General features: G+C 42.6%; 1 protein-coding gene across 1 annotated transcript in view; it reads left to right on the top strand.

Annotated features, from left to right (window-relative positions):
- The window catches only part of LOC143322512 (protein kinase C-binding protein NELL1-like), a 229,592-nt gene that overhangs the window by 88,477 nt on the left and 128,733 nt on the right, over positions 1-12,382 (top strand). Inside the window, exons 11-12 of the mRNA XM_076733753.1 lie at positions 3,839-3,938; positions 7,652-7,780. Of these exons, the coding sequence (XP_076589868.1) occupies positions 3,839-3,938; positions 7,652-7,780 (229 nt within the window). The remainder of the gene's footprint in view (positions 1-3,838; positions 3,939-7,651; positions 7,781-12,382) is intronic.

The following is a 12,382-nucleotide window of genomic DNA, read 5'->3' as shown; positions in this document are numbered from 1 at the left end:
TATATTGGTGGTTTATGCTGTGCCATCTCTATGGATAAGTCACACTCAGCAATTCAAAGTAATTGCCACCTTAAATTCATGCGTCAAATTGAGTCTCCTTCCTATAGGAGGTAGGCTTTAGTGTGGAGAACAGACATACTAAAGCTGGTGATGGTGGCTCTGGCCATGGCCATCTCCACCACACCCCCAGTTAATCCAGAAATAAGCAAAGAGGTGGAGCATGGGTGAAGCTGTGGCAGGCTGAATGAAGCCTGGCTGCTGAGACCTAGCAGCTAGCTGTCACTCAGAGCAGCCATGCCCATAATTATGCATAACTTTAGCTGTAATGTAATTTAACCAAAAAAATTCACTCTCGTGCAATTGTCCTGAAATTAGCTCTAGAGACCAAAACCGTTTGTTAGGTACAGCATGTTTCAGGCTGCAAGCATGCAGTGAAGTTGGTCATTTTAATATGGGGGTCTGTGGGGATTGACTCAGTGTTGGTGCCAGCCTCAAGTGGCCATTTGAGGAACTGCAGTTTTTGGCATTTCTGCGTTGGCTCCATTTTTCTGGCACTTTGTACAGAGATCAGCATGCAGCTCCTCTGCTCGACAACTTCAACACGTCTAAATTTCAGCCTCCTGCGTGGAAGTCAGCTGTACTCCACAACGGGCCACTACTTAACATCTACTGTGTTTCCTTTCATGCAACTTCCTGCATTGGCACTGAACACTGTCATTGCATGCGCAGTGTGTACTGAGACATGCGGTCAGACAAGTGAAGACATGAGTGGGTGTTGACCCAGGCTGTGTGCTGTAAAAGATGAAATATTATAGCTTAAGTTTTGCAGGAATTTAAAAAAGATTCTAATGTTTTTAACCTTTTATGTCACTTTTAAATAAATGGTTCGATCATGATGGTTAAAAGAATCTGTGAAATAGACAGAACTGATAGGAATGTAATGACAGTAAGACCCAGACTGAAATTAAAACTGTTTTGGTTAATGATCAGAGAGGCTTTTGAGGCTCTTTGAGGTACCTGAATGCCTCGTTCTGCAGCCTGCATTCATGCTGCTGGGCGTACTGAAGCTTGCTAGGGGACTGGGGACTGGGCTCTTTCCTCTCCCAGTGGCCAGCATAGTATAGCAATAGCCTCTCAGCGAGCTGATGGCATTTTTCACACTGCAACATGGAGATAGCTGGTGTTTTGTGAAACGCTCGTGGGTAAAGTGAAGTTACAGTCGCTGGGAACTGTTTTTGTTTTTTTAAGTTGTAGACTCCTCCAGATCTGCCTCTTTCCAGCCAGATGATTTCCTCTTGACCTCTGCTGTCGTTGCCTCTTAGACAACAGCTGACTGAAAAGCTGCAGTGAATGTGAGATGATGAGGAAATGCGCTGCCTGGTCTGTTTTTACTACACTGTTATCTGTTGCCTCTTTAAAGAAAACATTAAGCAAATTTATTAGGTAAAAATAACCAAAGTGTGCTTTTCAAATAGGAGGATTTGCAGTTTATTTTTAGGTTTATTTTTCAAACTAAACAAGCAGTTTGAATACATCACCTTGAGCTGTGGTGGCATTTTTATGTATTTTCTGAAATTTTAAAGGCCAGAATAAAAGCTGTAACAACTCAACATATTGCCATCTGTAAGGTTGTCATGGCTAATATGTTAGCAAACATTTGTATATATACACACTGAGCTGACACAGAGCAGCATTCGTCCAATACTTGTTCTCCTTTTCGCATCTGCTGATAAAAATATCTGTCTGGCTCTTTTCGACAAGGTTGCTCGTCGCTCTAACTGTAGCTGGTTGCTGTTTGGTGCTGGACAGGTAGCATATGGATGATTTATCAAAGCTTTTTCATCCAAAACAGCTGCCTTCTGTTGCTCGGAAACGGCACTGCTGAGGGCGGACTGTACGGGCCATCAAACCAAAACAATGAGCTAACAGAAACGTTCTTTGTGCACTCGTCCCCACGAGCAACACCTTTCACATTAGACATTGTTTATTTGAGCCACTGTTTGTAAAAAAAAACAAAATAATCTAATTAGTTCTGCTTTAATAGGTTGTTTGCAGTCACTTGACGTTAAATTCAGATGGAGGGCAGGAAGTTAAACCACAATGGACAAGATGGAGTTGAGATGAGAGAAACCTATGAATAGAAAATCAGAGCATATGTTGGATGTGACCCTTACATCGTTGAGGCAGCAGATATAACATGTGTTGCTTGTAGCTGTTACTTTTCTTCTATCACCATAGATTTGAAACAATAACTAATATAACATCATTTTCACTTTTATCCAACTGGACTCCTCCCGACCTCAGATGGTTAACAAGCCGTTTTTTCTGGCACTTGTCGGCCAGTTTCTTGCATCTTTCACGGTCATGAATAACAACTTTCCGTTCTCGATAAAAGCTCCTCGTGGTTTCTCGGTTCGATTGATCTGAGCAACCGTAAACGACGCAAAACATCAGCAGTCTGAGTGCGTTATAGTGCTTCCTATGCAGAAAATCACTTCCATCCCTCCAACCAAAGAGTGACGTGACATCATGTGCAAACAACTTACTGATTAACTGAAAGACAGCTTCATGTCCGATGAAGATACCTCATTAATTAACGAGAAAGACACTTATTGGCTGATCAAGGGTTGAGTGCAAAGCGACTGTACTATTGAAAGTTGAGGTGAGGAAAGCATTGATATGTTTCCTGGAAAAGCACAGCATTATAGCAGGTTGTGAAGGAGAAATCTCGGGGATTTGAGTCCATACTCTGAACCTCGAGAGCGGGGACCACCAGAGCTCTGCCACACTAGCCAGGCTGCTGCTGCGGTGTGTCTGCTCTTTGTTTTGAAGGCCCGGGGGAAGATGACACCATGTTCTATCCACGTTTGTTTCCCTGCTCTGGTGGCACGTATCTGCACCTTATCTGCTATCTGTAATCATGCCCTCCTTTTGAATGTGAGCAGCCTTTACATCCTGCCTTCTCTGTTGTCATGGCAGCCTCATTCAGTCAGGGGTATCTTAAAATACCCTTTTTTTTAACATCTGAAAATGTCCTTTTTAACCGTCGGTGTGGTTTAACACCTTTCAAAAGTGGTCGCGTCCCTCTCACCTTTTCTGATCTTCAAATTATGAGGTTCAGACTGGCAGAATGCAGCCCTACAATCAGGCCTTTGTTTGAGGTCAGAGAACTTTGAAAACATTTATTAAAGCTAGAAAATAAAAAAAAAAGGATTGCTTTTGGATTTATTTGCAGGATTGTAAAACATGAGGGTTTGATTTTATGTTTCACAAGCGACTTGAGGTCCTTATTCAACAATATAACGTTTGGAAGCTGGTGATTGATTAGCATCAGTGCTTAGCGAATGCGTGCGTATTGGCAGCCTCATTCAGAGTTTAAGAGTCACTCACCGGTGTGCTCAAATAGTTTTTGACGTTCACATGCTCAAAGTTTCAGTAATTTTCAGGTTTTATTTCATAAAAACTGTGTGGATAACCCTTTCTCAGCCTCTCTTGTGGGACATGCCGTACCATTGCTGGTTCAGATTATATCAAAATCAACACGTCTGTAGAAAGAAAAGCTGATTTTCTACTGAAGAAAAACAGATTTCAGACACATTGGATCCAACCTGGTTTGGTTATGAGGTTTTTGAGGAAACTGTAAGGTAACCCAGTGCCCATGACTGTGTTTTAAGCCTTCCTTTGTGATTTACTAAAAATCACATAGACTTACAAGCTCAAAGGATGAACCATACACACAACTGTATGAACATGCATGCGTCCAACGTGACAGTTGCCATTAAACGATCAGGAAAAATTACCACAATTAACGTGTTTTGTCTCTGTCCTGTCCTTCCAGAACGGCCTGATGGTGAAAGTCACAGAAACCTGTCCGGAGCTCAACTGCACTGTCACTGATCAGATATTACCAGATGGCAGATGCTGCAATGTTTGCAGAGGTACGTCTTCCTTCTTACTGCACTCTTCTCAGTTGCGTGAATCACTCTTTCTTTGGACCTGCACGCACCAATCCCCTGCCACTGCGAGAAGTAAACACAGCCAGTCTGTCGGACGCTGATTCAGGCTGCATCTCTGCAATAACTCCATTTCTCTTCCTTTCCTCCCGGTATGAATGCTTCTTGGCTTGGATACATATCAGAGCAGATTGGTCTGTCTGCTATAGAGCACCTGCTATGCCAATTTGCCTGTACCCCGCTGCTTTGGCAGGGAGGTACTACAGGGTAAATAGCCACTGGTAATTCAGTAAATACATTGAATAAACAAACTGTAGGAGGCTGTCAGCTATAGAGCCGTAATGAAAGAAGCCCAGGACAGGTTCTGAGCGGACGAAATTGTGTTCTCGTTTAGGCAAGATAAGCAACACGCCTTTGACTCGCTGTATTCGGAAGAGAGGAAGATGAAAAGAAGGTAAATGAGAAGGCAAGGAAATGACAGAGAAAAGGGAAGGAGAGAAGGGAGATGAGAACGGAAAGGCTAAGAGAGAATAAGACTTTGTATGCTGGGAATAGTAAAAGCAAGGAGAAGGATGAGGAGAGGAGGAGTAGAAAGGTATAGAATGCGGAGGAAACGACAGCAGAGAGACGAGAGACGTGCAGGCGAGAGGAGGGTTCATACAGTAAGAGCCAACAATTAAAGATTAGAGTCACAGCGACTCGTCCTGCAACCTTCTTCCTGTCTGTCTCTCTCACGCACACCAACCGTCGGCAGAGCTCAGAGCCGATCATTATTTCCAAACCGTCTCCAGACTTCTTCTACGCCGTGTGACACGGTGTTTTTTCACCTCTCTGAAATTTACTCGAGTCCTCAGAGCCACACTGCCTCTGCTAAATTGGTAATTACACAATTACAGGGAGTTCGTACTCGTCTGATTTACTGGAATAGAAAGAAAGAATTGTACAGCGAGTGATGTGTGTGTGTCGCAAATCAAAAATCCAGCCTATCTCAAACACAGCTGCACTGTATTTTTTTTTTCTGTGAGAGGTCGGAGCAGAACACAAGCGCACTCATGGACACCCTCTCGCACGTTTGTTATTCCTTGTGTTGTCAGTCCTTTTGCATGTGCAAGCTGTTCTGTGGGTGCTGCTGGAGATGGTGGAGGGGTGAGAGGAAGAATAATGCCGACACAGCTCTTTCCTCCGTAATGGCTCCCCAGGCTCCCTGCCTCTCAGGGCTTTTATGTGCAGCCAGTCTGTCTTTCATTACAGGACATGATGGGCTACATCAGCTCATACTTACCGAGCAGGAGACTATCATCTTTCTGTCGGCCTGCGTCTTGAACTGTCAGTCTGATTCTCAGTTCATCTGTCTGTCTGTCATGTCACATTGCTGGACATGTGCAGGATCTTTGGTTGGTAGGCTTGGTTCAAGTTTAACAAAAGGTTGGTGGCGTGGTACACAGGCAGTGCAGGGGTGAAGATCCCGTCCACCATCGCTAACAACCAGGGTTTGAATCCCAGCAGCACGACCACGGCTGCCAATAGACACAATTGGTCATGTTGACAGGTGGAAAGCCAGTGTGGGATCCTGACTCCTACGCTGCTTGCTTCCACTGAAGAAAACCCTTATCCACTGTGACCTCGAAACATGCCTTCGAAATGCTTTCTTTTAAAACTTTATTTTGGAGGAGAGCAGCTGCATTCAGCTTAGTTTTCACAAGTTAAAACTGATTGAAATGGTGCCCAGAGTCATTGAAAGATAGTGTCAAAACAACACTCCACAGAAACCTCTCAAACCACTGCTGCAACACCATCTACTTTGTTGATCCATCTGTTCAATAAGCTCCACACACTCATACTGTAGTTTCTCCACAGCAGAGCTAAATACTCTACCTCCCTGTCACACTGTTACATCCTAATAGAGCTCAGCCAGAAGTAGCCCATTTAGCCTTTTATTACCTCGAGCAAGGAGGTTATGTTTTCAGCCTGGTTTGTTGGTCTGTTTGTCTGTCAGCAGGATTACAGAAAAACTTCTCGCCTGATTTTCATGAAACTTAGTGGAAGGGTGTAGGATGAGCTGAGGAGGATCCCCCCAAGTGTTGGAGCGGATCTGAATCACGTTGGGATAGTTCAGCAATGACAAAATAACCAATTGTAGAAATACAATGACTCCATGTCGCGATCCAAATTCACGGGTGTCATTAATCCTCTGGGATAGCCGACACATGCCAAACAGAAAGCAGTCGTTATGGAGCACTCAGGGACAGTGGTTTCATGGGAGAACTGGTGCATATTGAAACGCTTTCCTCTCAAACTGATGATATAGACACACTTGGTCTGTTGATGGATGTCAAGTCAATGGATCCTGTTCATTTTCCACAGAGAGCAGGAGATCCAGCCACGCGGTGCATGATTGGTGCGACACAGCGAGTTGTCGGACCAGACACCGTATCAGAATTTGCATGATCACAACTCAACCTCTATTTTATGCAAATGAGCCCATCCAGCGCAGCGCACCAGGCTCGCCAAAATCCGATCACACTGTCAAACTAGGCAGGCTCATACAATATGAATCAAGAATCCGTCACTGCATTACCCATTTCTTGCCTAAAATATTTGTCAGAAACATAATTCTGTCTAGCTGAATATAAGTTTGGAACCTGGCTGCCATCTTGAAAATGGATGAACCAAAACCAAGCAACCCCCAACTTACAGTGTCACCCAACAGCTGGAGCTTTCAATGGTCGCTGTGTTCAGATTCTGTGTCTGAACCATAAAATGTGGATATGGAAATGCTAATGCTAATTATACTCTTACTCACATCCAAATGTGAAATGCCTGCAATAAACTGCTCAAACTTTATGCCTTATGAGAACAAGCAATAATATCGACCATGAAGTTTGGGCTTGCAGATTTGTTCATCACAGAGGATCGGACCGTTGGCCTTGTGGAGCTCTACACTCTCCAAATACCCTTCTAGTTTGTGACGTGAGAGTTATACAACATTTGCTGCATGCGTTTATTTTGAAACTTCTCCGTTGGAGGTGCAGCATGCTGTAGGATCCTGCCATCTGTGTGTCCGCTCCTCAAATGATTACTAGCAAAGAGTCAGCTTCTTGTGCTGGATATAAAAACTGTCTGTTCGCTTGTTCTGTAAAACATGATGATGAAGATCCTGCGTTGAAATATGTTGGCTGACTAAGTGGAGACTTCACTCTGTTGCAGTCATTTTTCACATTTGGTTCTTTTGCTACCTTGAAGCAGCAGTTGACCATTTTTTCTACAAGCATCCTTTAAAACCAGCACATCAATACAAAATACCAGAAGAACACGTCGTCCTGTGCTACAGTCGCGCGCTAGTGACTCTTTGACTGTATTGTCAGGATGGATGACATCCCCTGAGATCTTCCCACGTGCTCTGTGTGTGCACAGTGTGCTTTTTTGTGTTGTTTGTGTGTGCACATGCTTTCATACTGGCCAAAACTTTTATTATTGCACCAAATTTACTGCAGTCATAAACTTTATACATGAGGCTTCTTGTCATCGCCGCAGTGTTGTGGGCGACAGGAACAAGGTTGCTCGTTTGTGCATTTGTCTGCTTTTATCTCTGTGTGCAGTTGTATTTGTGTGTGTCTGCAGACAACTTTTCACTGCCTTGACTGAGCAAATTTTAAGACCCAAGTAAATCGAGGCTTCCTTTTGTCCCTCTCTTTCAGGTTATGACTTCTGCGCAGAGGGACTCATTTGTGGAGAAAACTCTGAATGTAAAAACCGGAATACTAAAGCAGAGTGTGAATGCAAGAGCGGCTATGCCTCCATCCATGGGGATTCTACTTACTGTGAAGGTAGGACCATGATTTACCCAGCTCAGGCAGAGCGGGGACTCATGTGACTGACTCATATCTATTAGCTTGGGGTGTTGAAAGCAGTATGTGTGGCAGTATGTCATCATTTAAGTCACCGCTGTCTTTTAGGAGCATGTTTATGTTGGCTGTGGGCCACAGACTGAGATTTGTAATGAGCTGAGTGTATGACACGATGACAAAAGGTTGTAAATAGAGTCCAGAATGTATTTTGCTCTATCTTCTAATGGATGGTCGACTGAAAAAGTTTACCTGCCATAACATTTTTCAACCGGCTATTAAACTGCATAAAATCTGATGTCATTAAGAATAAAAATGAGCTGCAGAAATGAGCTCCTCTGTGGTAGTAGAGCCAGGTAGCAAGCGAGATAAAGTACGTGTAATCGCAGTGTATCATAACTGTGGACGGTGACTGTCAACCAAAGGATTGCGATTCAGTTTTTGATGGTTTTCATGGCTTTCATGGCTTTCATGCCACGACCAGCGTGCAGAGTGGATGCAAAACAAAATGTTTTCAATCAACAGATATGTTGCAGTGATGAAAGTTTGTAATGAAGTAGGCGTGTTTCTGCAACCAGCCAAAGGCGACAAACCTCATTTATTTCATTCTTTCAACATGGATTCTTTTACTCCCATTTGGCGAGTGGCGGGCGCTAATTTTGGACTTGGTGGATCAATGGTTGTTCTGAGGAAACACTGTGTTTGTGAACAGGGAGCGAGAATGAGAGATGTGACACACTGATGTGTTGATTTGCCTGTTAGCTTAAGCTTAAGGTTAAGGTTCATGTTAGGCGATTTAAACAGTTTCATTAAAGGACTCTTATGGTTAAAGGACCCTTTGCATGTTCAGTCCATTATTGATATTTCACATTAGTGCTGGCCGCTTTCCAAAGGAGACCATTGACTTTTAAATAGATTTTCTTTCTTGCCGTAAGCCATTAATTTCATGTAATCCCAGTTTGAAGATAAAAATTTAGACACTCCTCAAAGTTTCAATATCGTCTAATGAGAGTGCAGCTGCGAGCGTTATTATGCTGCAGGATCAAGCTCTAACTCTTGTTCCTATGAAGGCTGAATGTCCTCATTTTAGTTGCTTTGGATGAAAGTGCCAAATAAATGTGATGTAATCAAGATTTCAGAGGCAGATGCTGAGAAGAATCACATTCAAGAGCTGCGCTGATGGAAATTAAACCCAGAAGAAAAACATGAAGCAAACATGGACGCTGGCAAATGATGATAAGAATTTAGTCATTTCTTGCATTAACATTGTTGCTGCTTGGCTTCCTCTTCAGTCCTATGTAATGGGGCATCTCAAATGTGTAAAGGAAGACAGTCCATGCCACTGGTAAAAAATAAATAAATAAATAAGATGAACGTGGTGTCCACAGTCATGAATTACCTTTCTGAAGCAGATTTTGAAGCAGGTCTTCAAGTTGACTTTTGCAGCATCCAAAAATGAACTAAAACCAATGTTCTGCCTGCAAGGTGCAGTCAGTTTATGATCTCATGGCTGGCCTTTAGAGAATGAAATTTTGTATTCAGTGTGCTGGCACAAGCACGGCTCCTTTGAGATTATTGTGAAACTTTTGTTCATGCTCTTTTTTGTCCTTGCTTCAAACTTCTGGTCAGATTTAAACTTCGTTGGCAGCAGAAAAGCTCTTGCTATATTTGGGAATTGAACCCAGCCCTGTAGAGCGGAGAGTTCGCCATCCCAAACTACATACTCTTACTTTTTACACCACTGTTTTAATCTTAATAAACAAGACTACCTATTATTTCCTGTAGTGTGTTCCTCACTTTTCCTAGAAACCATATAATCTGAGTTTTGAGGGATATAATCTGACTCATCACTAACAGTGTCAGGGTGCTTTCGGTACTGCTGATTGTTGGACTTGTCTGTGTAAAAGCCCCACTGTGTGGATGTTGGAGGCCCAGGGTACTTGTGGTGGAGCTAATGGCCTTATTTGATTAAGAGGCTTGGGAGCGGGAGTCGGCGGATTGAAGGATTTACTCAATGCTCGGTGCAGTTGTCTTTGGGTCGGAGCCACGGCAGACTGAATCCACTAAACACTCTGAGAGCTTGGTAGCCACAAGCCCTCCAGTCTGTCTGCCTCTGTTTGATCTGCATGGTAAAGAGGTTTACCCAGAGCTCCACTCCAATCCACGACAGTCCCACAACATACGAGTGAGGGCTGGGAAACGCTGATTGTTAGATCAACTACGGTATGTAAATCGTGGAGGCAGAGCTCTATTGGCTACAGCTGCATTATCCATGTTTGGGGGTTGTTCCCTAAAGGCAGCTCAAACGTCTATTGTAAATGGATTAGTTGGAATCCTCCTGTACAGTGTGGTGATATCTGATATGGCTTCACACTCACCTCCAACTTGAATTTTTTTAGGATAACAAGTGTTACGCAGCAGACTGGGGTCATCATCATCATCATCATCATTTTTTCCTATTGCTTTATGGGTGTTATAAACAGAGCCTGGCAGTCTGATAGGGTGCCACTGATATCCTAATAGATGTTTCACAGAGCAAATTAATTTCTCTTCTTGTATTTTATAAACGGGATTGTGTCCCTAAGCTGTCGTTAAATGTGACCATTATATCCTCATAAATGTTTTAATATGCAGCTGAATGATGGAAAAAGAGATTATTTACTTGTAATCAGGGGGCTGTTTGAGGAGGGACCAGAGGATTTAAACACAGGCCAGCTTGAGCCTTCTGCACTGCATTCAGTCACCTTGTGGGGCCATAATTATTCTCTGCTTCTCTTTAAACTGAATTCTTAATTATCCTCCATGGGACAGTTGGCTGGCGTATTGGCCTCCGGCGTGTCAAAACTTTGGATAAGTGCGGAATGTTGTCAAAGGTTGCATTGATCGTTTCCTTGCCATTAAAACACAAGTAAGACTTTTGTTCGTCCTTTAATAGTGTCATTTTTTCTGGATTTTTTTTTCTGGATTTTAACCTGAAAAAGCACAAATATCTTGTCTTTGGATTAATATATTATTCTCTGGACTCATTCTGGTCAGTCTTAACTTAGTTTGTTTAAAAATGTCTTCGCTAAATGTGCTATACATCTATACATAGAAATATATACATTATATTTCTGTTTGTGATGAAAAGGTTTTGAGTTTTAGCAACAAATTCCCCACCGTTCTTTGGATAATATAAATAGCAAGAGTCAGGTTCGCTGCAGGCTTCGTCTGAACCCAGTTTTTGCACCTTAAATTGTGCACTTTTTGGCCAATCAACACTATAGGAAGTCACGCTGAGTTAGCTGCAAGCAGGAAGTGCTTGCACTTAAACCACCACAACTGATGAGAGACAGCTCATTGACAAGAGTAGGCTGAGCTGATTCCAGCAGTATGTGTGCGATATCTGTGTGTTTCACTTGGATTGATTTATGACACTGAGAGGATGGGGAATGATTCTGGTTGAAATGTGTTTCTCTGGCACTGAAAGTCAATGAAGCTGCAGCACGTTGTGTCTCTCTGCCGCACCATGTATGACACAGGCCTGATTTCTACACACAGCAAGAGCATGTGGTGAATGTGTTAATCTTTGCAGACATTTGGCTTATCTCAGAAAGAGCATAAATGTGTCTGCATATGCAGAAAACAAACAAAAGCACCCACAGTAAGCCCAGTAAGGCCTGTGTGCATATTTACGGCATTAAAGATGTATTAATGCATAAGACTGACGTCTTTCTAGATTTGAACAGGGATGGAAAGAGTGCAAAAATATTATACTCAAGTAAAAGTACTGTTACTTTAAGGAGATTTTAGGCATATAAAGGTAGTTGTGTAAAAATGTACTTAGATAAAAGTAAAAGGTTGGTCAATTAAAATGTACTCTGAGACATTACTATGATGATAAATGATGCTGCTGTTAAGCTGAAGATCAACTTAAGGCTCCAAAATAAATTGCATTAAATCTCTATAGATGCACCGGTGGAACAACGTCTGCAGCATGAGCCCTCATGTCCAAACAACAATAAATCCTCTTTCTATAGATGGCACTTTGCAGCCTGTGCACACAGCTAATTAACTGACAGCTGATCAGTCATACATGTTCAGCTGCCTTCCTCAGTGGAGCCTCACTAGAATTATCCAGAAAAGAGGACAAAACTCAGAGATTATAAGTAAAATGAGTGACAGTCACAGCAGGTGGAACAGGCATTATTAATCCACATAAACTAAATAACATGATTGCATTGTTTTGTATTTTTAGTTAAACTTGCGTAGTGAACGAGTGTCCCCCCTCTGGACATGGAGCTTTTCTCTCCTCCAGCTGCTGATCACAGTTTATCAGGACTCTTTGATGTGACTTTTTAAAAAACCTCTTGAAATGTAGTGAAGCACAATAATTGTGGTAAGAAGTATGTAAAGATAATTGCCAATCTTTAAAAAAACTACTCAAAAAAGTACACAAAAATACACAAATAAAGGACTTTATCACAGTAACGAGAGTAAATGCAATTCGTCACTTCCACCCCAAAGACTGCGCTCGGAGGCGTCAGTCCGCTCAGCGGGTTTAAAGACAGCTGCTCCTCCTCCCTCTAACTTGTGAAATGCTTC

Source organism: Chaetodon auriga, chromosome 1 (assembly GCF_051107435.1).
Source record: "Chaetodon auriga isolate fChaAug3 chromosome 1, fChaAug3.hap1, whole genome shotgun sequence".
Classification (NCBI taxonomy): domain Eukaryota; kingdom Metazoa; phylum Chordata; class Actinopteri; order Chaetodontiformes; family Chaetodontidae; genus Chaetodon; species Chaetodon auriga.
The sequence above is the reverse complement of the archived record's forward strand: the minus strand, read 5'-3'. Positions and strand labels throughout refer to the sequence as shown.